The 27751-nt window shown below is 45.2% G+C and overlaps 1 protein-coding gene across 5 annotated transcripts in view; it reads right to left on the minus strand.

The window, feature by feature from the left end:
- Positions 1–1720: 1720 nt before the first annotated feature.
- The window catches only part of UNK (unk zinc finger), a 45125-nt gene continuing 19094 nt past the window's right edge, over positions 1721–27751 (minus strand). The window contains exons 3-17 of one of the 5 annotated variants that reach the window (XM_039562306.1): positions 26459–26635; positions 25885–26015; positions 25620–25755; positions 23405–23522; positions 22379–22463; positions 20455–20597; positions 19142–19189; positions 18067–18267; positions 13819–13887; positions 12967–13141; positions 11731–11832; positions 10037–10225; positions 7044–7141; positions 6277–6534; positions 1721–5897 (exon numbers count right to left, since the gene is read on the minus strand). In XM_039562306.1, the coding sequence (XP_039418240.1) occupies positions 5742–5897; positions 6277–6534; positions 7044–7141; positions 10037–10225; positions 11731–11832; positions 12967–13141; positions 13819–13887; positions 18067–18267; positions 19142–19189; positions 20455–20597; positions 22379–22463; positions 23405–23522; positions 25620–25755; positions 25885–26015; positions 26459–26635 (2086 nt within the window). In that variant the 3' untranslated portion in view covers positions 1721–5741. Of the gene's footprint in view, positions 5898–6276; positions 6535–7043; positions 7226–10036; positions 10226–11730; positions 11833–12966; positions 13142–13818; positions 13888–18066; positions 18268–19141; positions 19190–20454; positions 20598–22378; positions 22464–23404; positions 23523–25619; positions 25756–25884; positions 26016–26458; positions 26636–27751 lie in introns of all 5 variants that reach the window. The other 4 variants (XM_039562304.1, XM_039562308.1, XM_039562305.1 and 1 more) reach the window with 4 other exon arrangements.

Here is a 27751-nt window from a genome sequence, read left to right on the forward strand (position 1 = left end):
GTGATTTTAACAATTTGTTGGGTTTTTTGGAGCTTGTTTTTGCTGCAATTAGTACTAATTATACACCTGGAGCTCCCTCTACCCCCACCCTGCACGGAGGTGGCTGTGTTTGAGCTGCAGCAGGTCCCTGCGAGCTGCCAGGGACCAGGGAATTAAAAGCATCCCCCTCCCGGGTGCCTGAGCACCAGCTGTGCCCTCGGAGGGCAGAGCAGCCGCCGGGTCAGCTCAGGTCAAATCCTGGATGTGGGGGGGGGAAAAGAAAAAAGCTCCTTTGGTATCTGTGTGACAGAGCCCACAGCAGGAGGGATTAAGGCGCTGCTGGCTCCCAAGGAAGCTATTTGCTGGCTTAGGTTTCAGTGCAGAGAAATAATATCCCAAATCTGGGTCTGGGATTGTGGAGATGCTGTCCCAGGGTGTCATTTCAGCCAGGTCCAGCACCCTGCAGCCCATCTGGAGTTGGCCCCTGCTTGGCAGCCCCCATTTTATTACAAGGTTTACTACACGAGGCTGGAGGTTTGAAGATGGTCTCAGCTCATTTTCAGCTGTTTGTTTAAAAACCACTGTGCTCTACCTTGCCCTGGGCTGCCAGCAGCCAGGTGTGTCGCAGGGAGGAGGTGGCACGGGCTGACCTCTCTTTTGAGGTTGTTTGCACCATATCATTCAGGGTGTTTTAGCTTCATTTTTGCTCAGCTCCAGGCAGTTGTGTGGCTCTTTTCCCACCCTAAAAGAAATCCCACCCTTTACAGAGAAGGACTAATAAACCTTAATCAATCAGAGCACAACTAACCCCACGGAGCAGAATGGCCCAAGCATTAAAAAACAAGGCTTGAAGCACACAAAACCAGCTGCTAGTAAATGCAAGACCAAGGAAGAGGAAGAAATCCCCATCCTCCTCCTCGTCCTGGTGAAGAACCCGACACAGGTGGATAGCTGGAACACAAGAGGGAAGGGGCTGGCACTTACACCTACTGATTTTATTGTGTTACCAATACTCTGCAATACAAATGGGCCCATTCAGATTATTGTTGTGATTGGACTAATGAGAAGTGGTTGATGCACCTTTGAAGCGTTAATTAGACCAAAATTAACAGGTAATTACTGGATCCACAAGCCAGGTGTGCTCTTTTGGGTGCCAACACACAAACACTGTTTGTACCCACTGAGCTGGCACAGCTCACCTCTGCCCAGCCTGGCTCTGCCAGAACATAAATCCACATCCAGACCAAGAATTTGGGTGAGAAAGTTTTGGATTTGCCACTTCCAAAGGGGTCTCTGCCCAACCTTAACCACACTGCATCGATGTTCCCCCTCTTCCACCACACCTCCATCAGAAAAGTGAATTGCAACCTCCCAAAAAGGAAGGGGAGCTCAGAGAGAAATCATTTTTGGTTGTGTGAAAGGCAAAATTTGCAACAGATCTGTTGTTTCAAGGGGTCCACAGGCCAGATTTCTCCACCCTCCCCAAGCCCCAGAGCAGAGCCTGGGGCTGCACATCCACCCGGGCACGCATGCGCACACACACACGCACACACCGCTTCAGTTTGTATTTTTTTTTTCTTAGCAAAAAAATAAAAATTTATTGTCCTCTAAAAAAAAAAAAAAAAGAAAAAAAAAGAAAAAAAAAATCCATCCTGCCCTTGGAAACTGTGACACAGATTGAGTTCTTTCTTTCCAGCCCCACATGCAAATTCACTCTGCCAAGAAAAGAGTCTAAACCAGGTTTCCGACAGCCAAAACACATATTTACAGAGTACGAGAGAACGACAGCTGAAATCACAGTTCTATACATGGAATCAACAACACGTTTTACACCACTGATCACCATTCTGCCAACTTCTACACGGACTAGGGGCGCCTCTGCCCAGTGCCCTTCCTCCTGGGGAAAGCAGGGAAGGGACTGGGCAAGAATTGCCACCAGAAATACTGCAGTGTGTATTATTATTATTTTTTTAAAACGTATACTGTATTTATTTTGTTTTAACATTGGAAGCTACGGAGTGGGGAAGCCCCAGAAATCTCTCCGATGCAGTCACTACTTTGCAGGAATACTTCACCTTTAAAATACTAGGTTTTACATCAGTAACATCTATTTTGCTGTTGGCCATCACTCCAAGGATTATAATAATTCTGGAGGAAAACACTGGTAATATTCTTCCTTCTCAGATAGGGGAAAAGGAGGAAGAGAGGAGGTTCGGAGGCTGGTGGAACAGCAAGGGATGACTGAGTCCATTCAGTGTTACGGGCTTCCTTCCCAGGGTAAGGAATTCTCTTCATTGTCTCAGCTGCACAAGCCTTGCAAGTGGCTCAGGTTCAGCTTCAGAGATGTACAAAGTGTAAAACCCTTCGGCAGGGGATCGGCTGCAGTGACCCCCAGGGGTGGGATCTGCTTAAGGAAATGTGCTCCAGCTCCGGCCCTTTCCCGGGTCCCTCCCGTGCCACAGCGAGCACATGGCTACGGCACCTAAAGCTGGAGAGGAGCTCAAAGTGGTCCTGTTAGCCCAAAATGCTAAAATCCTTCAGCTCCTGGCTCTCACCTACAGCTCTGGCCCTGCTTGTTGCTCTGCATCTACCCAGGGTAGTGCTGTCCCAAGCCATCTGCTTCTAGGTTGGTTTTCCGTAATAATGTAGAAGTTTATTGACCTTTAGGATGCTGTGGTTTCACAACACAACCACAACTCCCTTCCCCCAGCTCTCAGCTCCGAAGGGTCTGACCTGCCCAATTCGTCACTGAGGCCAGCGCTTCTGAAGCTCCCAAAAATCTGGGGAGGAAAATGTCATTATCCACTAAGGAGTCTGTGTGAGGAGGCAGGACCCAGACGTGGTCAGGGCTGTTCAGCTGGGCTGCTCCCCAAGGAACCTCGTGGACCCCACTTTTGTTTTGAAGCCCCCTCAGCGCTGCTGTGTTACTGTGTGTCCTCTAAAGGGAGTTCCTGCTTCAGAAGGAAGCCTGACAGTACGTGACAGGGGCTGCACTTATTAGCACCAGGTTTATTTCAGCTCTTTTTACACCACACAAAAGCTGATCACAGACTCTTAAGCCTTAACTGCAGTGCTGTGATTATGGTTTGTCCTTCCTGCCTGGAGCAGGCAGCAACAACTGCTGGAGTGGGTCAGGAATGCTGCTCCTTCCCCCTGCTCCTACCTCATTTGGTTTGGAAATTGTCTTTAAGTGGCCCCCCAGAACATTCACGAAATATGCAAAGATGAAGTTCTCTTTTCCATCTGATGCTTAAGAAAATAAATTCACATTTCAATATTCCTCTCCTTTTTTTAAAAGCAGCAAACAAATTGATAGAAACCTAAATTTAGGAAGTGTTTCTTCAAGAACCAGAGGAAAGTGAGAAAGTCTATGTGCTTGTGCAAAGAGAGTGCTGAGAGAGGTTGGGTGGGGGCAAGGGATGGGTCTAGTGCTAATTCCTTCAGGCTGCTCTGCCATGAGTGCAGTGTGGCAATGGAAAGTTAAAATGTAAGGGCCACAAACAGGTGAAATTCTGAATTCTTTGGTCCTTCAGTATAAGTTTTAAAACAGAGAAACTGTTTTACTCAAAAGGGGAAAACACATTTTCTCTGGCCTGGAATTTTTCCTTGTACCCCATGGAAATTGGGGGCAAACAACTCTTTCCCCTTAACCCCCCCAAGTCCTGCATCACCCCGTGACTGAAGTCCCATGGAGACAGCCCAGGCTGCCCTCAGGGGACAAGTTCCATGTGGAGGGATTCCCTGTTGGAATCACGGAGCCGGTGCCAGACAGATCTGGAAAAAGAGGGTTGGCAAAAGGCAGCATCACCCCTGAGCAGCCCCCGGGGAGGCAGAGGAGCAGAGAAACCCCCACGCTCATAAAAAGTGTTACAAACCATAGCCAAAAACGGGCTGATCAGCTCTGCTGCTTATAAATATTAAAGACCTGATTTAAGAGTTTATTTCCTATGATTTAAGTTAGTTACAAAAAAACTTTTTAGTAAATTTTTTTAATCTTAATTGGGCTTTTTCCTCCTCCTCCCCCCCCACTTTTAATTTTTTTTTTTTTTTATTTTTCCTAAAAAAAAAAGAGAAATGTTCACGTATTTTAATAAAAGGTCTTTCCTTAAGATCAGACCAAGGCAGATGTGCTGCCCCATGGCACAGACATTCAAAGGCTATAACCAAACAACATAGCCACAATAGTCACTCAACAGTGTCTCTCCATTAAAAAAAATTAAAAAACCTGATGCTAGTTACAATAAAATACACATGGAAAAAAAGCATTTTTACCAAAAAACCCAAAAACAAGTTAATGGGAAAACATAAAAAAGAACTACACAGAGCTGCACTTAAGAGATCATCTGGGAATGCATATTAACCCCTTCCATGGAGAGGAAAGGTGGAATTATGGAAGCAAACCTAATTATGTGTTTGTATTAAATATGAAGCTTTCTGAGAGGCTCTGGTAAAAATTCAGTTTTCCTACAATAGTGGGCTGCTGGAAGTTCCAGTGCTTTTCCAGGTCACGGAGGGGCAGCACAGGAGCATCCCTGTGCAAAATAAAAACGTTTAGTCAACCGAGTGGCCTTTTGGTTGAGATCCCAGCAGGTTACTGCAATCCACCTGATGTAAAAATCCAATGGACACGCTGGTAAGGAAAGTCACAGGAAAGCTCAGCTGCTGGACAGGTCTGAGCTGGTGGCATTTCTCTGTCCTGCTGGACTATTTCTGTCACCACACATCTCCAGCATGAGGGTTTCTGGAGCCAGCAATCCACAAACCATCCTTGAGCTGCTGACACAGGCAACAAAAATGTCCTCAGCCTACCTGGAATTGTTTCATGCACTTCAGCAGTGACTACGAATCAGGTCCCTGTGGCTAAAACAAAACTAATCTCGTCTGAAACAGTAAAACATCTCTAGACAGACACCAGACAAAGGGGTGCCTGGAGAGAACTAACCTCTGCATCCAAATTTCCTTCATAAAGGGCTTGGCTCACCCAAGGGCAATACTTCTAAGGCTGCTCAGACCTGGAACATGTTGGCTGCATCAGCAGTGAACATTGGTCACTGAATTTTGGGGCTTGGCTTGCTCTAGGTCCAATATAAATTTTTTTTTCCCTCTTTTCTTCTTTTCATACAAATATACAAAGAGTGTAAAAAAATTTAAAAAGTGAACTTTGCTGATTAAATGACAGACAAAGTTCCTGCACATTCAGAGATGGGCAGTGTGAGGCCCTCCAGGCAGGAGCCTGGCAGAGCTCCCATCAGGGGGGACGGCTTTAACCAAGCTGGGTCAGTGAAAGAGCAGGGGGACCGAAGGCATGAGCAAGTCATTTCAATCCACCTCGATCCTCCCCGTGATCTCAACTCTTCCTCTGGAAAGCACGTGGAAGCCCCTCTTGCCCACTCTAAGTCCTTCTGGAAATAGTCAAAAATTTGTTATCACCTAAATAGAAAAGAGGAGAAACACAGACTCTTTGCAAATGGCCCTTTGATCTGTATTAAAAACAGCTCTCAAAGTTCATCAAGAGTTAGAATTAGTGGGGCACGGGTGAGGGGCAGTTTAGATACGGGATGTAAAATATTAAAAAGTGCTCTGCAACTAATTTTCTGTTTTCATGTGTGCATGTGCGTGTGTGTGCACGTCCCTACACGTGCACAGCCACGCCCATCCACACACATATATACATATATATATATACACATACATATATATGTACGTATGTATAAAGTTAAAAAGTTCTATAGGATATGATCAGAACGAGTGTCCTCGCAAGGTCACGACTGCAGAGAGTGGGGCCTGTTGGGGTGGCAGATGGGGCACTCGCCCTCCTCGGCGCACGTCTCGCACAGCACCGCGTGTTGGCACGGTAACACCACCCGGTTCTCCTCCTGACACTTAAGGCATTTCACTGACTGCATCTGAAATACCGCCTGCAAGAGAGGGGGACAGGGCACAGCATCAGCGTCACACGCACGGCAAAGGGCTCAGCGGTTTGGGGAAGGGCAGGGAGGACTTGGCAGCTGTCCACCCTGTTCATCTACTGAAGCAAAAGTGCAGCAGCACAGCGTGATGCCTTTCGGGACCTTTAGGATCAACAGAGCAGCTTTGATTGATTTAAACTCTGTACTTTAGGCACAAAGAAGATGAAGTTATCTTCCTGTGAGCCAGCTAGAGCTCACTTTGGTTACATCTACCTGGAAGTGCTCTGATAGGCTTCTGATTTCTGGCTCTATTGAGGAAAAGGGAAAAAGCTGTGACCTGTAGGAGCAGAGAGGGCAGAGCTCTGTCCTGCCAGGCGCTGGCACTCACCTTGTCCACTTTCTCCAGGTTGGCCCGCAGCTGTTTCTGCAGGGTGTAGAGCGACGAGAGCGAGAGCGTCTCCAGGTCAGAGAAGGAGCGCAGGAACTGCGGGTCCTGGCCGGTGTGGATCCTCTCCAGCTCCTCCTGCAGTTTCTTCACTTGCAGCTCCAAGGCCTCCCTCTGCTCCCGGGCCAGTTCACATTCCATGTTAGCTGTGTTGGCGCGATCATTTGCTTCCTCTGCCTCCTTTTTCCAAGCATCACAAGCCTGCAAGTTCCGACAAAGAGGGTAAAAGAAGCAGTCTGAAAACTTGGTCTGTCTCCAAAGAGAAACCCAGAAAAGTTATCAATTTCCATACACTCCTCACGCCAGTTCTGACCAATCTGCCCAAATTCTGTTCCCAAATTCTGAAACACGTTTGGAGCCTTGCTTCAAGGCACTGCTCATTCCAGATATCCCATCTGCTTGGGCTGTGGTTCTACACTTCTGGCTCACACTGTTCAGGGGATGAACTTCGCATACTGACAAATTATCATGGATCAAAGTCAGCTGGCAGCTCTGAGAGACTGTCAAACACTTCACAACACCTGGCCTTGAACTTCCAGCACCTGAACACACCAGGCCCACTGATTTGGTGATTTCCAAGGGGGAAGAAAGAATGCTGAGAATCTGTAAAACCTACAGTTCTGTCCCTCACCTCCATGTCCAGGAGCCTGTTGAAAGGCTGACACCCCCTACTCCTTTACACTCCCTAATCCCAGGATTTGCCCAAGTACCTGCTTGGCTTGTTTCCAAGACTCTTCCCACTGCTTTATTGTGCCGTTGGCTTCATCCAGTTCTTGTCGTAGCCGTGCCAGCTCTGCAGCACCTGGACCTGACAGAAATGCAGGTGAGGTACTGGGCGAAAAACTCCCCGAAGCAAAGTGTTCCCATATGCTGCTGTTCATCCCATTTAAACCTGTTTCACAGGGAAATAGAGAGGGTTATGTCACAGGTGCTGGCAATTTCCCCATTTCCTCCCTAACCCTGTGAAATCCAGGATTCAAAAACGTGTAAACAGGATAAAAAGTTCATCTCAAGAATCAGTTTCATCCCCATGACCCTGGAGTCCATCATAGAGGGACTTTATAGGGAAATTTCACACCATTAGGCCTCATCTTTTGTGATGCAGGGAGGACCCAGGAACTCTTGAATCAGGCTGTTTTTAGAAGCACCACTTTTACAGCAGAGCTGACCATCAGCTTAAATCCCCCTTCTTTCAGGAGAACCCCTGACCTGCTTCTACCTCCCCACTTTTCCATGCAGCACAGCCACCAGAGTTGGTTCACAGAGCCCAGGTGGTGCTTCGTCCCACAGTACACCCTGAGAAACTTCTGCTTTTGTCTCCTCAATGTGGGGCTTAGAAAAGGAGCCTCACTTCCAAACAGTGACACAAAAAATGCTCCAAGTCATTACTGTTTCCATACACAAGGAACAGAACTGGAAAATCCTGTTTATAAACAAGTAGAGACAATAGTATCTGTATCTGCTTCACCCTCTGCAGAGTTCTAGCACTGAGCTAGTGAGCAGCACCACAGAAGACTAATTAGCCACTTCCCTATTTTAGTTTGTTCAAATAAACTCTCTTTTCAGGAAGAAATTCAAGGTTTAGGAGACAAAGAAGTAGAGTATCAGTTGTAGACAAAACTGGCTATTTTTCCACAGAGTCCAATGTTTGCACTCTTTCAATAACAAAAATGCTTTCACTTAAAATTCACTTTGCATTCAGGGGAAAACTAGTAGGAAAAGGTAATATTGAGACAGAGTGTGGACTCTTACCCAAACAGTTTGCTCCAGTTTGATGTGGGAGTCATTTTCATGCCCACTGGCTGGGAACACTCCTAAATCGAGTTGCAACTGATAATTCTGATCTCACAAGCAGCTAAGCTGCGCCTGCAAGTGAGCCCTGGAGTCAACAGCCTCTCACTAAGGTCTACCCCAGCACCACTGAGTTCCCATTATTTGTCTTGTAGCCAAGACACAAATAGTTACAAAATACACAGCTGAAAAATAGTAACTTGTCTTCACCAGGGGCTTAGGCACATTAACAACTGACTCAGCAGAGCAGCAAGGGATCTTTGCTGGCTCAGGCCACTTACCACAGATCCATCTCAGCTGCTCTGAAGGGTGCTCAGTTGAAAGCAAGAAGTTTTAATGGAATCCCAACTCACATTTTGTTTTTTAAACTTCAGTTTTCTTGAATGGGAATCCAGCATTAAGCAGGATGCTGGCAAGCCACAAATTCTGCCACAAAGCTGACCAAGCTCTTCCTGTAATTTGTTTTAACCCCCTCTTTCCACCTGCTGCTCTCATTTCACATTGGAAGTATCAAGCCCCTTTGGTCAGGAATGCCTTCTCTGCACATTTTGCACCTAGCACAGTGGAAACCAGCCCAGAACTAGGCATTTTTAACTCAATTTCAATACAAATCAGTGATAACTACACACTTGACATGTTACGTGCATTCACCAAGTTACATGGAGCAGATGATTGCCAACTGCTAAGAAACTATTCAAATATCTTCTCAAAACCCCAGCAAAGGATTTGTTGTATTTATGGAAAATATCTTTTTTTTTTCCTTATAAATAAATTATTTAAATGCATTTATGAATTTCCTGCAATTTTTGGCTTTTTATTTGTATAAATACATAGTCAAGATAAATATAACTCATTTCTTCTGAAACAGCAATTTTTCCTTTTCTTACAAAAACTGGGGCAAACAGCCAGCCTCAACCTAATTAAGAGCAGAGATGGCCTCTGATGCCTCTTATTACAGTAATTGTAAAAGCTGTTAAAGCCAAACAAGCAGCAATGGCAAGCATGGAATCATGGGCTTGGGCTGTGCAAACAAGGGATGCAGTTACACAGATAAGTGCATGCAGAAACAGCTTACACAAGCATGTAATCATTTTATTAGGTTAAGCTGAATTTTAAAGATTAAAGTGTATCTCAGATTTGAAGAGGCATTTATGTCTAGCATCAATAGAGAGAATGAATATTTACTGTTACTAACAGAAATGAGCAGAACTGGTGTCACTGTAGCCTGGAGGCCAAACAGCTTTATTTCTCAAGGTAATCCTGTGTCTTGATAATAAAATAGATTTGTCTGCTAAATCTCCTCTTCTTCCTGATACAGCTGAAACTCCAAAGCAATTTCTCTTCCTTCACTCCCTCATACATGAAAGAGACCCTCAAGGAGGGGAAGGAGCGAGGGAGACAAAACTGAAACACTGACTTTGTATAAAGTCCACACTGCAAAACTGGCAGAGTGTCAAACAGGAGAAAAAGTTCTGATGGCCCAGGCCTGCTCTAGAGGTCCCAGAAGCTAATCTGACCCACAAGCAGTCACAAGGGCAAACTGCAATCCCTACCTAAACTCAGCCAAGATGAGGACCCAGCTCTGAGTTTTATATGAAGTCTCAGCAAAGCACTGCTGGCTGGAAAAGGCAGTGCTCTTTTTCCTGAAAGGCATCATCAGAGCAAGGCAATTAACCTATCTGCCCTTTTTCCCCAGCCTAGAAACATGGGAAGTAGAGGGAATTGCTCCCTTGTTCATGAGGTATTAGCTGACTTTGGTAAAGCAGCTTCTAGTCCCGTTGCTGTTCTCATGGGAAGAAGAGATCCATGGCAGCAGTGAAACAACACATTGAAATTAAAGCCAACTTAAAAGAAAATACTTACATGGCACAGACAGGCATGTACATGGGACACACACACACCATGCATTTACCTAATGATCCATGAGAAGCTGATGTCCCCAGGAACGTGTTTTCTGACTGGCTTAAGTGTCCCTGGGGCTGATGGAGGAAATGCGATGAGAGGCTGACCGGTGGAGAAGGAGAGGCGGAGTGAAAGGAGGCAGAGCTTCCAAGGGACCCGGGGATATTTACAGGAGCAGAACTTTGCAGCAAACTCCCACCTGGACAAAGAACACACAGAGAGGATGGCTATGTATGACCACGAGGCGTGGGCACAGGCAGGAGTTCAGAGCAGGAGGTGTTAGGTTCCCTTTCTCCTCCCTGAGCCCCTCGGGATTCCCTCCACTTCTCCTGAGGTTTCATTCCCCTCTCAGCCTTTAAGAGGAGCACTGAAGCTGCCATCCCATGACCCACATAGGTTAAGGCCCTCCACAGTTCAGTGGATTGCTCTTTGAGTGGCCAAAGGAACAAAAGGTTTTCTGAGCAGAGCTCGGTCCCTGTCAGCCTAGAGAAGATGAATTTGGTATCTGGTGAAATACTTTGTCATGAAAAATTCACTTCTAAAACATGTGCCTCTGCCTTTAATACTTCCAAACAACCTGTAGCGAGAAGACTGTCATGCTGGGTGAGCTCATGATCTCAACCACTAAAAACCAGTGACTAGTTACAGATACCTGAGTGCCTGGATCTACCAGTAATAAAAAACCCCAAATAAACAAAAGCCTAACCACAAAAGACATCAACTTCCCTTACACCAGAGGTTGTCCTGCCTGCCACTCACAGATTTAGGGAGATCTCAGCCCCGCTCTCTCCTCATCTATCTCCCCCCTTAGAAGGTCACCAGGTAACACCCAGGCCTGATGTGAAGAGAGGGAGAAGGGCAGGATCCCTAAGGCACGGCAGGTGGGGAGCAGCAGCAGCAGGGCTGGCAGCAGACAGGGACAGTAAACCTCCAGCAGGCTCTAATCTTTGGCAGGGAAGTGGAAGTGATATTCTTTCCACAGGTCCCTTCCTACCTCGATACAGCTCCAGGCAGTGCAGTTCCCTTGGAAACCTTCAGACAACCAGAGTTAGCTCCTGTTCAAACACCTGCTTTACACAGCAAAGGTAGCCAGAAACTACAACCACTTCCAAAAAAGTTACAAGACATTTCTTTTTTTCCCTGGACACCCATCAGAGACAGGTAGAAGAGGCCTTAGCCTACCTCCATGTATCAAAATGAGACAGACATTACAGGAACCAAATCAGCAGACCATGATGACACTCTGACAGATGGATGGCATTACCAGGTCAGTGAGTTTCCTGTTACAGCTAGGGAGAGTTTTCTGCTTAAGATGCGAATTGTTATACTTTGGCCTGATTTGAAATGCATCAGATGCCTTCTGGAGTCTACTTACACACTCAAAAAAAAAGAAAAAAAAAAGGAAAAAAAAAGAAAAAAAAGAGAAAAAAAAAAAAAAAGAAAAAAAATCAGGCAAGACCCATTCAGTCTCAAGAAACATCCCCAAGACACCTGGGCCCAATGGCAATAACTCAGCTCTGCTAGTCAGTAAGGGCAAGCTCTCACTTCAAAGATGCTCAGGGGTTGCCAGAGTTCGTTGTAATTGCTGTTTTAACCAATGCTATTTTGGGACTGGTTTTAGAGCTCGGTTGGGCTGGCTCCACTGAGGTGACTGGGCAACACTGCTTGGCAGAAGATAAAGAAAGCTCTGTTGCTTTCATGTACCTATCATGATGCCACTCGTGTGGGGCACTGTGCTGCTGTCAAATGTCTTCTCCAGGGCAGCCACTCCGAATTCATTCAGGTCCAGGTCATCCAAGGCAGACTCTGCCAGACACAGAGGTACCAATTATGTTATAAAGGACCAACAACTTCAAGAGATAGGATGGCCCAAAGAGCCTACATGCAGAGGAGCCTGTGCTCTCTACCTCTCAGGGCCCTACTCTCCATCCTGTTCTCAGATGGTTTGGCAGAAGTGTCATGGGCAGCTTTTCAGTTCAGGTTCTTTAACCTGACCTGTCTCCTTCTGTCTCAAAGTATTCCCAAATGGTTCATGGAAACAAAAATCTGATGAATTAACAGCAGATCCCACAAGTCTTCCCCAAACTGCTCTTTTAAGTCTGTCCCTTAGACACAGGAACACTGGCTTACGGCATGTCTGGGTCTGGTTTGTGCTTTGTCCCTGCTTTCCTGAAGAGCCACTTGGAAAAGAAATACAAGGAGAAGGGAACACTTGAAAAACATCTCTGAGGTTCACATATAGGGTAAAATAAAGCTTATTAATGCCTGAATCTGTTACATCTATTTGAACATGCCTCATCACTAATGATGATCAATATAATTCCATCCCACACATGCCCACTCATTTCTATTATTATTTTTAACAAATTAGTGAGATCACCTCAGAAATGTTACATTTAATTAAAAAAAGGAAAAAAAGAAAAAAAAGGAAGAAGAAAAACAGGTGACCAAAAAGCCTGTGCCTATCTAAGAGTGACTTCACTCTCTGGACTCTCCTGTTTTCCTTTCTCTTACAGCCTCTGTCCTACACTCTACAAAGGGCAAAGTCCTTACAATCTACCTGGTGGTAGCTCTGGCTATAAAATTGTCATTTAGAACTAAGGGGTAGTAACTGTGGAAAATGCCCCTGTGATTTCCTGCCTAGTCCAAGACCTCTTTGTCACTTTGACAAAGCTAAAACTAAGGCCCTTTTATGCCATGTGACATTCTGAGTGAATGGCTCTGAGGCCTTCAGTTGGTCCCGTGGGTGAATTTCATCCAAAATGACCTGCAGGAAACATCAGATGTGCCACAGTCACAGAACAAGCTTCAGGAATCTGCCAGCACTGACAGACACGGAAAACTGGAGGTCACTGGAACACCCACGTTATTCCAAGTCTCACATCTGGTGATCCATGGCTGAGGAAGCCCTATTTTCATAAGTGAAAAAGGCAAAGTTACCTATGACAGACTCAACGGTGTCACTGGTTGGGTAGAAGGGAAGGGCATTGGCATTCATGCCTGGAATGCTGCTGGTGCCGGCGGGGCTCGGGGGGGTTGCAGCCAGACTGGAGGTGATACTAGAGGAGATGCTGGATGTCAGTGGGCTCCCCACAGGGAGAATGCCCAGGATGTCCTGAAACAAGAGTGGGAAAAGGGAAAGAGGTAGGAAACAAAACATCTTTATAGAACAACCCCGTCAGAAACGTGCAGGAACGAGCCAAATGCCAGCAGCAAACCTGTTCCTGCCTGCTTCCAACCTGACAGATGGCTACTGCTTCCACTGGGCTGGGGGTGGGGAGAGATTAACAGCTTTTCTTTAATTTCTGTCGACTGTTCTCCATTCCATGTCCTCCCCCCCCCCCCGTCCCCAGTATTCTAAACATCTTTCAGGCTGCCCCAGAATTAACTCCCGTGACCCACAGGTTGCATGCAATCACAGCCATGGGCCACACAATCACTCACTCAGACTTAGTTCAGCACACGACTTAGAACCTGATATTAAATTCTCTTTGCCAAATCCTTGAACTTAGATGACTCCAGAGATCCATTCCAGCTCAATTTTCTGTAATTTGAAGACTCTCTCCAGCACAGTTCAGCGCATGAACTACCCTGAATTCACTCAGGTCTAACTACTCACAAATAACACCTCCAGCAAATCATCCCATCTTCATAAAGTAATCCCTCCAGCTGAGCATCCCTAATGGTGTCTGGACTGTTATTTACTCCCTGCAGAGCTGTCTGGATCCACAGATCTCTCTGTGGGGCTGGAAGCCCTGAGCTGGGTTCAGAGCCCTGCCAGCCGTTCCGTACCTGTTTGGGCTGTAACAAAGGTTGCTCCTGGCTCCTGTGTTCCAGGGAGTGGGACTTCATTTTTGCTTGCTGCAGTAAAGAAACAAAACAAAAGATAAGCAGAGGGATTATTTAGCAAAATTAAAAATGGCTGGCTGCTGGCTTTGGAGAGGCCATGGGAAACACAGTCCACTCCTCTCTTGGGCTGCTCAAGGCACTGGAGAATTTGGAGAGAGGGAAAGCTCAGCAAACTGAAAACATCCCAAGTAATTTATTTTCTGTATACCAAGACATCACCCCTAGAGTTATGCAAAGACTCGTCACAATGACATTTGCCTTTAATGTTGCTGTAAGACCCCTGTTAGCACATCCTAAGAATCAAGATCAAAACCAAATTATTTTGCCTTGCTATAACTAACTCATCAGCCCTACTAGCATTTAACACCCAGAAAGGGCCAGAAATGGTGGGAGGCACACTGCATTGTTAAATTATGTAAATATTTTTTGGTTTGGGGAAAATAGAAGTATGTAGGTTATGTTTTCCCTCAAACTTTTCCAGCTCCCATCTACGACTGCAAAGTAAAACACAGTAATAAGTAACCAATTTTCAAAGCAACATCATCAAAACTACCTTTATAAAAATATCCTCCCCTCTTCCATGAACATAAGAGCTCAAAGGTAGAAAACATAAGTGTGGCCAAGGCTGTCTGGAATTGCAAAACTGCATGAATGCCAATACACTTTTAGAATCCCACTATCCAGGCTAAAAATTCAGCTTAAGGTCCTTTCAGCATTATATCCTTAATGGATATCAACTCTCTTGCCTTGCAACATCAGTCAGTTCTGCTGGGGTTCAGCTGGGAAGTGGCCTCAGGAGCCTGTCAGTGGGTAACAGTCTGTCTGCAGGCCTTGTCCCCTTCCTCCCGTGCTGTGACACGGCACAGGGAGATCAATCCCACCCTCTGGGCACAGAGAGGCAGCAAAAAAGTGCTGGGAGTCAGCCCTGCTTGTTTTCTCACTCTCCAATCCCCCCAGTGTGAAAAACAGACATATTCCAGCCATGAAGTGCGCTCGATTTTCATCCCAAATCCAGGCAGGCACCAGCCCTGCAGGAGACTGAGGCACGATGTACAACAGCAGCACGCAAGGCACCACCCTGAGCTGAAGTGATGCCCCTTGACTTCTTGGCCTGACCAGTCTCATGGCAAAGACAAATGACTGCTGCAGAGGGGTGACGTAACCAGACAGGCAAAAGAGCAGTGGAAGAATTCCTCCCTTGGTTTTACTTCATTAAATCATTTTCTCTGCTCAGCTCGATGCACATGGGCAGATGAAGAGGTCAAAGCCTGGCAGACAGGCAGTTGGGAGATGGACACAAAGATCCTTCTGCAGTGAGGATCACTCTCTCCCACTTCCCTGAACACGTGCACAACACTGGAGCCCACGGCGGGCTCATTCCCCTGTGTGTGTGAGAGCTGCGTTCTGTGAGTGCCTCTGTGTGCGTCTGATAACGCTCCTGCTGCATCACCCAGCCCAGCCCTGCCCCGTTTGACACTCAGCTGAACACAAAATGTGCTATCTCACACGTCAGCAGCTGAGGGGAGGGCACACACGCAGCCGTGCCCCCACTGAGAGGCTTCCTTCCAACACGGGGAGCTGGCTCTGCTGCAGTTAAGTCTTACTGGAAGTGCATTTTTTCTTTAAGGAGGAGAAAAGTGAACATATTTCCAAGTTAGCCCCAATTCCCACTGCCCAGAATTCACACAACACAAGGGAAAAATAGAGCAAACCAAATGTCACCACTAAGCCAGTCTCCTTTAGCTCTGAATAACATTAGAAAGGGCACACATCGAGACAGACATACAAATGACAGGCTGAAATTCTCCAGCTCGCTCTGCTGCAGTCAAGGAAGAGAACAAGGGACATAAATTATGAGTGAAACTAAATGTTTTCTGACCAGCATGGAAGAAACCTACTGTGCTGTGTGTCAAGACTTGGGAACACCTCCTGGTCGTGGCATTCAAGTCCTTCCAGTGCAGCCAGCATTTTTCCAGCTTGCTAAATCTTTTGGGACTGGGGAAAAGTATTTTTAGCTTTAACTGCTGGCTCAGCCTTACCACAAACTATGTGGAATCTATTGAGACAGAAGGTGCATTTTTCATTCTACTAAGATAGAAACTATTTGTACCAATTCTACAGGGGAAAAATGACAAGCCTGTTGCAGAGCTGAGCCAGAGTTTCTCCTCTGATGTTTTCATACAGGAGTTGACAAAGTTAAATGCTTCATTATTGGTCTAATTTACAGGGTATATGAGAATCTCTGGTGCCCACTGCAGCCAGGGATTTACAGAAGTGAATTACAGAAGAATTTTTCACGTAAGTAATTATAGATTAAAGTAAAATTAAATCAGGACACTTAGGAGACACCTAATTTTGTCTGTAGAAGCCTAGCATAAGGCAACTGTGATTACTTCTGTCTATATCTTAATAGCTATTTATTCCTACTTAACACAGGTTTTGCTTAATTAAAGCCACATAATTAAGCAGCTACGTGAATACAGTATCTTTGTAGCACAGATCTGACTTTGGATACAAATGCTCATCATCTGGCCTTCCTTTTAGAAGCCCTATTCATGCTCCATCCCCTTTCTCCTTGGCTTAGGCTTGCTGCCCGTTTTCTCCAAAGCAGGGCCTCCCTGGCACCCTGCCTCTGCTGGCAGCAGACAGGGGTTCTCTCAGTCCTTCAGCTCTGGGTTCACTCCTCCTTTGCAGCAGAGGCCACAGAGAATGAGGACATGTTTTTCCTTTTGTTTCTAAACAACTGTTACAAGCTGCTGTGCCTGCAAGAAGTGCCAGGATCACAGCATGCTCTGCTCTTTACCCCCAAAGACGTGTTGCATCAATTTGCAGTTTCCTAAGGCACATCCCCCTTAAGCCAAACAAAGGGAGCATTGATAAGAGAGCACACATGCATATAGCTTAATCTGGATTTGACACTGCATCATTTTAATTAGACTAAACAGTGCTCAAGACTGGCCCTACTGCAAAGCTTGGCCATATTTTCCCAAGGCCATAAAAATAAATAAAACAAAACCCGTGGAGTCTGCTTCTGAATTCAACTACTTTATGCAAGACCTTGTCTGGACAGGATATTTCTACAGTTTTCTCACAGCAGTACAGGCTCATTAAGACTGACTTTTTTAATGTCACAGACCAGAGTTAAAACATAGCCAGGCTGAAAGCAGTGCTTCTTGTCCTCTCTTTTCTCAGGCAACACAGACCTGGTATTCTTATCCCTTTTTATACTTTTTTCCAAAAGAACTTGTAGGAGGTATTTTTGCAGGCACTTCCTCATAGAAGTAGCTATTCCCCTCCCCCTAAATCAAGACACAATTACAAATAAATTAGAAATAAAAAGTGAAATAAAAACCCAAGCTCTGAGTTGGGCTCAGGTTAGAAGGGATGGTGCAGAGAAACCATTAATTGTAACATCAAGAAAGGAAATTCACAGTAAGAAGCTGACTGTGGAAAAGCCCATGTGTGGCAAGAGATGGAAGAGACTGTTCCAGGCCTAGGGAACAGCACTAATAAGGCACGACACCAAGAAAAAGACTGAGAAAGCAGCGAGGCAAGACTTGAGATATCCAAAAGGGATAAGAGGGAATGTCATTAAGAGATGTGGGTTGGGTAATATTCAGAGGGTTCTTCAAATAAGAATGAGGAATTCTAATTTAATACAGAAGCCACGGGAGAGAGTTAAGGATCAGAATGATACAGCCACAGAAGCAAGAGACAACTAACAAGACATTTTTAATACACCAGAGGAATGGTGAACGGAGGACAAACCAAGTCATGGAGATCAAGGTAAGAGTTTGGAGTGGCAAGACAGAAAGAAGGATGAGTTTCCATGAGACAATACAGCAAAAGACACAGCAACTCTTGGCAAGGACCTAAACATGGAAAAAGAAAGAGCCAGAAGTGATGTGGGAAGCTTCCCAGAGTCAACACAAGACAGAAGCTGTGAGGGGTTAGGAAAACAAGCAGCAGCTTGACTTCTACAAACTGGGTGTGTGATGGCAGCAAGGGAGACAAGACCAGATGTGAAATGACAGAGGCTGGAAGGGAGGCTGAAAGCAACAGCAGAGATCCAGAAACTGCTCATGAGAACAGTGCTTTCCCATCAGAAAAAAATCCACATTCAAGCTAGATTGGGCAATGTCTCATTCTTCCTCATCCCCCCAATTCTTCCAACCAATATTCCCCACTAACCTGGCATTTGAAACTCTTCAAATACTCGGCCCCCACCTGATCTTCTCGCTCAAACCCCGGTGCTTTCTTGTAGCTGCCAGCTGCTGTGACTGAGTCTGGAGGAAAACCAATGGTCTCCAAGCTGTGGGGCTTCCCAATGGCACCGGGAGGAGACCCACATATATTAGATGGGCTTCCAAGACTGCTGTTCCTACAAAGAATCTAACACAGGGAACAAGTGTCAGGAAAGTACAGCCAGACAGCAGGAACCGCTCAAAGAGATGCATCCATGGAAGTGCTCAATCACGTCACCGTTTGTAGATTGATTACACTGACAGCCAACACAACCATACAAGCTTCCAGTAAACACTAATTAAAAAACCAGGAAAAAGCTCTGCTGGATTTTTACAGTCCCACAATTATGGTTTTATTGTTGTTGCTTTGGAGTGCAGTCTTGTAAAACCCAGCCTACAGCTCTAGGGACATTTATTCTTTCTGAGGCCTCAGAGGTGACTGATCAGGTTCCCAACATGACCATAAGTCTCTTCTCCTTCCTTAGGCTACCGTGGGTCCTGTCTGACTCTGGGCAGTGGTGTGGAACCTGGAAAGGTGCTGTGGCAGTCACAACAATCAGGTGTATCTGAGCTATATGCAAACTGTATTTTTTGCTTTTCCAGTTGGAAATCTCAAAGTTTTAATGCAGACACAAGTCAGGTATCAACAACTGCATTAAAAAAACCCAATGATTTCCAACACTTCCATTCTTTGGACTAATACCAGGGATCACAATCACATGCAACAAGGCTAGTTTTGCACTGTAGATGAAGCCACAGACAGCAGCAAAGGAAGTTGAGTTTTAGAGAATGTGTCCACCTGGATGAACACAAATATCCCATTTCTCTGGGACAAGAAATTATTTGCCTCCACTGGCAAGCACAACTGTGCTTCAGACATCACAGATTCAAACATGGCACAGTCTGGGCTGGCATTAGCGGGGAGAAAAAAAAAAAGGAACAGCCTACAATGTTTTGATTTTATTTTCATACAGACATTCTGCTGTCCACGCTTCCCTACAGTCGCAAAGATAACTACTCACTGTGGTGGAGGTGGGGCTAGTTGGCAGAGTTCCTGATTTATTCCACACCTACAGTACAAATACAAAACAGAACAGGCCACGTGAGGCTGGCTGCTACAGGGACCTTTTTCTCTGATTAATTCATCATGTAAAATGATCACCAGCAAAGCCATATTTGTTTGCAAGCTACATGCAGATGCCCTGTGGATGATGAAGTCATAGACAGACATGTGTTGTCATTTGGCACATATCCAAGGATTAGGAAAGACTGTTTAAAAGACTTAAGAGCTTGAGATAGACAAGATTCTAAATTCTAAAAGTAGGAAGTATCTTCAACTGCCCTTCAGTTTTCAGAGAATTTAAACAATACCTTCATAAGATGGAGGGGTTTTGCTTTTTACTGCTTTCCAGAGTGTTATTTAGTAAGAGACAACATTATGTCCAGACTTTTCAAGATCTGTTTGGAATTCTACCTGCAATCCAATTCAGAACAGCTATGAACTGTTAGGTTGGCTCAAACACAGCTTCTCTTTTCAAAGAGAGGGAATAAAATAAAGCAGAGGTCCTAGATGAGTTCACCTCAGTCTGACCAGTTTCAAACGAGTTAAACTCATGTCATTGTACCTTCTCAAAATCTCAGCCAACAATTTGAAAAGGCTACACACCTTATCAAGTGCAGTGCAAACAGGAAAGACTTAAACAAAAAAGAAAAGCTAAGTAAAAATGCAGTCTAGCATTCCATGGGTTTCTAATCTGACTTTGAGTATCTGTTCAGCATTTAGACATCTCCTTTCTTGTATGGACAACTAGCTACCAACAGTCTGGGGCATTACTGAAACATATCCCAGAGTTTAGCTATTTCCAGAAGTACAAGAGGGAGGGAACTAAGGATATCCTATAATGCAATACACAATATGCACAGGCTAAGGCTCTGAGATTACATATGTAAACAAACTCAATTGCAGTTATGTACTTTAGAGTTTGTTGGCTCACAGCCTTTAACTACAGGTCTTGGAAGCTAAGCCCAATATATACCTCCAGACAGGAAGGAGTTGGACTTCATGTGCGGATGTATTCCACTTTCCTGAAAGTACATCAACAAACCCTGCACAGAAAGGAAGGCCTGGAATTTTTATAGGTGGGAGGACAACACTAAAGCCACTGAATGTATGTTCCAAAAAACCAGATCCCTCTAAAAAGTGAGGAGTTGAGAACTAAAAGAAAAATCTCATATCCTCTGGGCTTTTGGATACTTTTCTTGGGAGAAAGAACAGTGACTCAGAGAAACACAGATTTGCACAATATGGACAAGGCTTCTCCACAGGGCTACATACATTGCTAAGGTCTGGGGCATGTGGGCTGGAAGGGCTGACTGGAACAGAGTCCCCAGCTGCTGAGGGCATGTACATCACTGGTGCTGTCTGGGTGGGGCTGGACACGGCCGAGGATTGCTGTAAATCTTCACTGAGCGCGGGCTCTGCGGGAGACAAAGCACAGGGAACACCACTCAAAGCTGGGCAATTGCCATGGAGCATGAGACATTTAGGAACAAGAACACCCAGATATTCCTGAGAGAAAACATACTCCACAAGCACTTACTTATATATAGAAGTAAGGGGAAACCTTATTTGGCTGATTTGCTTATCTAATATTCCTCACGTTTTTACTGTCATCACATACACACTGTGCTGCTCTTTAGCTCATTAATGCTGCTCCAAAATTATCTTCCCTGGATGAATTGCATGTTATTCATTCAGCTCTCTTGAACTAAGCAGAGTTTCCTTCTTTGCTAGGCACAAAGTTGATGGGTGCACTATAATTAGCTGAGCGAGTTAAAGTTTCCATCTGTGCTCAGTACAAACCATTACAAAAAAAAAGTGGCACTGGTTTGGAAGGTAGAGATGCTTTAGATTTGTAGGATTTACATCTAACACTCAGCATCTTCACAAAAACTATAGAATTGACACTACATCCATATTTCAGTATCCTCAAAATGCTGGTTTCTTGCTATTAACCAGTAAAACTCAGGTTAAGAGCAGATATAATAAATGGACTCCTGTTATTTTAATTGAATTAGGCTGTCAGTGTTCACCTTGCTAAGGAAGGACTAAATCCATAAGACAGCACAAGAAATAACCAAGCTGGAATGGTGCAAGTGCCACAGAATGTTACTCTAAGTAACATAATATCAAGTGTAGTAATCTTATTAGGAATAAGGCATCCCTAATCAAAAATACTATGTTATACCCAAGGAAGTTTGCTAAACATTGTTCCTTTATCAAGATTTCATTTCCTAAAGCTTGCTGGATCCCACTGTGTAGTTGCACTGCTGTGTTTTGGGCCATTACAGCCCACAGCTCCAGCTATAATTACTTGCTTGTCAACAAGGCTTCCTATAAAAGGAACTGCATAACCTGTAGAGAATTTACTCTCCCAGTTCCGTGTCAAAGGCAGCAATTACTAATTCCCTCATTTACAAACGATAATCAAATAACAGAGAGATTTTCTCAAGGCCATGTAGTGAGTCAGTATCAGAACAAATCTAGCGAGTAACCTGCTCTAATTGTTGCAAATTCAGCAGTGAGATTGCAGTGCAGCAACTGAGGAGGAGCCCTAGGACAGGAACTAACCATTATTTATGAATGCTAGGACTACCTGCACGTAGAAATTCCACAACCAAAACTGCATCACTAGTTCCTAGTTGATTAAAGTGAGGATTGAAATAATGCCCTATAAGTCAGGGAGCTATTGAGAAAAGAGGATTTGAGATAAAGCAGTAAAAAAAGAGCCGCATAATTTTCTTCTCCAACCTGACTAAAGACTTAAACTCTAAGTAAAACTTCATAAAGAGTAAAATAACATTTTTTTAAATGGATCAATAAATTATCTATAATCAGCAATTTTATCTTCAGCTTTTTAAGATACAACACTTGGCAATTTAGCTACAGGTCATCCATGTACAGAAGAGAAGCAGCTTTCTCCACTTCCATCCTCCTGAACTGACACCCAGAGAACTGAGCAGGTGAGAGGGAACAGAGGGAGGTCCTTCAAGAGACAGCAGAGAGCTAAAGGCTGAGTCCTACAGACACCTACTGCCTCCAGCTCTGCCAACACCTCCCACACCAGCACTGTTCTATAGAAATCAAAGTTAACCCTTCACAGAAGCTCTAGTTTTGCAGCTCTACATTTAAACTCTCTTGGGCAGAAGCTTTCCATAGCTCAAATATCCAGGAAAGATGAGAGAAGTAGTGCACGTACGTTCTACGTGTGCAAAGGCACAGAAGGGTCCTCGGGGACAGCTGCCAGACTGCTGCATATCATTGCATTTGGTGGATTTGTAGATCTAAGGATGGGGAAAAAAAAAAGAAACAAAAAAACCACCAAACAGAAATGAACAGAAAATAACAGTGACCAGCAGGTACAGAAGTACTATGAAGAAACTTGACAGCAAGGTAGGGACACAGATAAGAGATGCAAAGGCCAGCAGAGCTCAGGGTGACCATTTCAGTGCTTTGCTTCAAAGAAAGGAAAACCCACTATAGTTCTGGAAACACCAAAATATGCCCATGACAGCTAAAGCTCACCCAGAGACCAACCCACCACACACCAGCTCACCCAAAGGTCACCATCTGCCATGAAGTCCCTCAGTCTCATTGGAAGCTCCATGGACATTACAAATGGCAAAAGGTAGGGAACAGCTGACAGATGACAGCACAGAAAGTTGCAGCCACATGTTTGCAAGGAAAATAACAAACCATTGACAAGGACTGTAGCAAATGGATTATTCCCTTTCCCCCCAGTTTGACAGGCGGTGACAATGGTTACTGTGCAGATACGGGCCCCACAAAGCTTTTCAACACTGTAACATGAAGCAGACTACGAAAAGGTCTTAATTACACTTTCTGTAAGGATATTGGAATGCTCTGGGCATGCTCACAGCTAAGAGCCTGGTGGTGTTTAGTGCTATCAACATGAACCACAAACTCTTAAGTCAAGGAAACAGATGCTGTTTGCTCACATGCAGACCCACATGGTGCTTTCCAAAGGACCCCCACACGTGAGACTGCTCCTACACTTGAGTTTTCCCCCACTTTTCTTACCTCCTCCCATACAGTCTATTCTGTCAAGCAGCTGAATTGCTGCTTACTCCCAACATGCAGCTTCTCTGTATCCCAGGACCACACTAACAAGCAGCCCACATCCCTCTCCCACCTGCCACAGTAATTTCCTTTGTAGGACTGGAATGCTTTTGCTTTTCTAAACGGAGCGAGGAGGTTACTGTACCTCTGGATGGAACTGCTGTTCTGTGCGAGTGTGGCAGTACTGGCAGGAGTCTCCATTTTCACACTTACTGGGATCTCCCCACTCGTCCCCGTGCTTCACACTGGGACACGGCGAAGATCTGTGGAAATAAGGCAGCAGGGGAATGTATCAGACTCCCAGACGTGCTCTGAGCTTTGATTACTTTGAGCGGGTGGAGGGAGGTGATTCTCCCCCTCTGATCCACTCCTGGAGGACTGCATCCAGCTCTGGGTCCCCCAGCAACAGAAGGACACGGACCTGCTGGAGCAAGTCCAGAGAAAGCCAAAAAGGTGCTCTGAGGGCCCCTCTGCTCTGGAGCCAGGCTGGGAGCACTGGGGGTGTTCAGCCTGGAGAAGAGAAGGCTCCAGGGAGACCTTAAAGCCCCTTCCAGTGCCTAAAGGGGCTCCAAGAGAGCTGGAGGGGGACTTTGGACAAGGGCCTGAAGTGCCAGAACAAGGGGGAATGGCTTTAAATGGAAAGAGAATAGGTGTAGATTAAATACCAAGGGAGAAATTCTTCCCTGTGAGGGTGGCGAGGCCCTGGCACAGGGTGCCCAGAGAAGCTGTGGCTGCTCCATCCCTGGAATTGTTCAAAGCCAGGCTGGATGGGGCTTGGAGCACCCTGGGATAGTGGAAGGTGTCCCTGCCCATGGCAGGGGCTGGAACGAGATGAGCTTTAAGGTCCCTTCCAACCCAAACCATTCTGTGATGTTACAATTCCTCAGACGGGGGCAGGTCTGGCTGCTCACCCTCAGCTGTACAATCTGCTTGGCTGCTGCTTCCCCAGCCCCCACCCAGCTGCTATTGCATCTTCTCCGCCTTCTTCCAATTTCCCAATGAAAAAACCATGGCTTAATTCTCCATTTGAAACCAAATACAACTTGAACCAGCATTACAATATTAGCAGCTGATGTGATTAGTGTCAGAGACGGTGGGTCTGGTTTCTGTTTTGGAACTGCACCTTCATAGAAAGCTAAGAAGTTAATTGGCTAATCCTAAAACACATAATACCCTTACAGCAGTATGTTTCCAAGTTTATAGTGTGGCCATGTGGAAAAGAGGCTGAGTCAGGTCACCGGGGAAAAGGCAAGTCCGTTTTCTTTCTCCCAGCCAGGAACAGTTCCTTTTCCCAGATCTGAATTTTTGCCGTGACCTACTTCCCCTGCTCTTTATGCTCTTAACCATTCCCTCAAACAACAGCAGAGGGAAGCAGATAGCAGCACCAGCACAGCCACATCAGCTGGGGTGGGGAAAACACAGGAGCAAGTGGAGAGCAGCAGAGAAGCTTTCACCTCTTCCCCTCCCAAAGGGCTCAGGGAGGGGCAAAAAGCACATAGCTGCTGCCTGAAGACTGACCTAGTGGTTCTATTTCTCCTTAAAGTGTTGAGATTAACATTCCTTTGATTGCTGTCTGTTTAATTTTTTTAAATAGAGAATTTCAGTGCCAATTCAAAAATTTCTGTGAATGTTGGGGGTGGGGAAGAGAAGCGAGAACATCCCTGGTATTTTCTTTCCTGGCTTTCTGGTCAGCTCCTATGTTTTTCAAAAAGGAACTAAGGAAAAGCCCCACTGAGACCACAACAAAAGCTCTGTTGTGTTGGAGGAAATGAGGGCCTATAATTTGGATGAAATGCGTTCAGGGAGACACAGCACGCTGAAAAATCCAGCGACAGCTGAGTGACAGAACACCCCGGTGCCTCAAAAGCAGAGCCTTTAGCAGCTGGTTAGGAATGCATGTCCAGCTACAGTCCCTCCTCACGATCCCCATCAGCAGGCATACACAACAAGCAGCCTGATCATTCTGAATCCTTTACCATGAAAACACTGTTGTGTGAGTTTGTTTCTAGATGGGGATTAAAACTTTCTTTTGTTTTCTTTTCCCTGCACTGCTTTCTAAAGCAGAGGTTTATGTGGCAAGGGAAAGCAAGACACAGGTTCTCTTTGCTATAAAATCAGAGTTGTAACACGATTTAACAATTCCTGTATTAGAGTACTGGTTACTATACACAGGAAAACTCCTTGTTTAGTTTGTTCTCTTTCTGCTAAGAAGAAATAATAGTCCGTAACATCTCTCAGTACACGACTTGGAAATATACTAAAACCAACTATCTAGTGGTCAAAATCCTGCCTCCTTCACCCCAGATTTCCAATACACTGCACCACTCAGCTAGGAAGTACAATATCCAGGACCACAGTACCTGTATTTGTGTTTTCTTGGACTTCTTCTTCTGTCTTTGCTATTGTGGTAGTAGGGACAGGCATAACCCTGGCGACAGAGCCGGGGGGGTTTCTTACACTGCTCTGTCTTGTAATTTCCCAACACATACGTTGTATCTGCAAAAAAACCCCAGTGAGTCAAGAGAGATGACCACAATCCATATTTACTGCAGAAAAGTTTGGGACAGGAGCAGGCACTCCATGGAAACCAAACTCCCAGCCCCACAGACCCTCAGTGACACTCACCTTGCCACCTGGGCTCCTCACTGAGTATTTTCTCTATCATGGCATGGCTGGCAGCGACTGCAGACTGACCCTCAATGCCTCCTTCAGATGTTGTCTGACCATTCTGTAAAGCCTCCATCGCCTGAAGCTCTCTTCAGGGACAGAGTTAAATGAACAAACAGACTGAGCAGAGGAAGAGTCAGATAAATGTGTATAAAAACTGACATACTGGAGCGTTTGCTAAGTGGGTGCATTTCAGCCCTGCATGTTTTGTCAGAATATCTTTAGCTGAACAGCAACTGCAATAAAAAAAAAGCCTTCATTCCCTGGGAATTCCAGATGCACTGTTTTGACCCCCTTCATCAGATTCCAAAGTGTGATCCCTTCCCCCACTTTGAGAATCCTCCCTGGAGGTTTTTTACATTTGCCTTATTAGGAAGGGATATCTCGCCATCGCCTCATTTCAGGCTGAAGCAGTACCGTCCTTCAATCATCTCACTTTTCACTTGGGTACGGAAATTACCTTTTCCATCTTCACCTTTTTCATTTGGGTACAGAAATTACCCTTCTCCTAGGAGCCCCAAGCTCTACTAACCTGATGTCATACACGGGCGAGCGCAGGTCGTGGGGCCCATGAGCAAAGGCGCAGTGGACTCCGTTCTTGGTGCAGTTTCCCTTGGAGTCTGTCTCATGGATGCAGATTCCAGTTTTGTAGTAGCGCAAGTGATACCTCCTCTCTGTGTCTCCAGTAGTTCTATGCAAGAAGGGACACCTGAGGAAGGAAGGAGGGGAGGAACAGACAAGGTTTAGTCACACAGGTGAGGGATTCAACTACCAGAAGACACTTTGCTGAGAGAAGATGCTGCAGTTGACACCATCTTTGCTAACTCTGCCCCTTCTCTTATGCTGTGCCTTCCAACACTTCAGAGAATCCCCAAACCTGTCACTACAAAGGATGCAAGAGTTTCCCTCCCTAAAGGAAAACTGGATTATTAATCCAGTACCTTATTATTCCAGGAAAGTGGCTGCCAGGGATCTGGTAAAGAGCAAGGACACTGGACAAGAAAAGAGAATTACAAAACTACCATTTTAACTTGTGTTTTGTTTCCCAAACGATCTACACTGAGAAATAAAACAGAAATATAACAAGATGGAATGGACAAAATTTAGATATTGCAGCATCAAGCTAAAAATACAAATGAGCAAAGGTTCCTAGATGACAACGGCTTTCATTCACTGAGTTTGAGCCAGGTATCAACCAGTGCTCGTGAAGCCAAAGCCCACAAACATCCCATTTCCAGTTCCTTCCAGATCTCTTCTAACAAGGAAGAAAAGTATTGAAACTGAAGCCTTAGGCCTGAGGGACTATTCCATTCTGCTGTAGTCACAAAAACTTTACTTAATTGAGTTGAAAAAAACAAAAAACAAGAAAGTTTTGCCAATAAATAGCATTTTTCTATGTTTATACTGGCACCACAAAAGGGAACTGGAATTCTATCTTTTTGCAGCATCTCTCTATAAAACACTGTCCATATTTGACCACAGTTTGGCTACACTATTTATCCCATATCTGTCACGTGGCTAAAGTTATATTAACCCCTTAGTTGCTGGGGTCTGCCACATGCACAGCAGAAAGATTTGCGGTTTTGCCCCCGTTAACCTACTGCAGTCATGAGAACACGCAAAAAACCCAAACTCTTCCTCATGCTGCCTTATTCTGGGTACCTCTCAGTTCTCTACTGGCTTCTTAAAAGTTCAGAAAGACAAAATAAACTTACATGAGTTAAAAAGCTGGGACAGAAACTCAGGGGGCAGACTGGAGGACGAAGTTCCTCATCTTTCTTCAGTCTGTGAAAAACTAAGCTACCCTGCTAGTGAGCAAGAGCTG

Source organism: Corvus cornix, chromosome 18 (assembly GCF_000738735.6).
Source record: "Corvus cornix cornix isolate S_Up_H32 chromosome 18, ASM73873v5, whole genome shotgun sequence".
In the NCBI taxonomy this organism is placed as follows: Eukaryota; Metazoa; Chordata; class Aves; order Passeriformes; family Corvidae; genus Corvus; species Corvus cornix.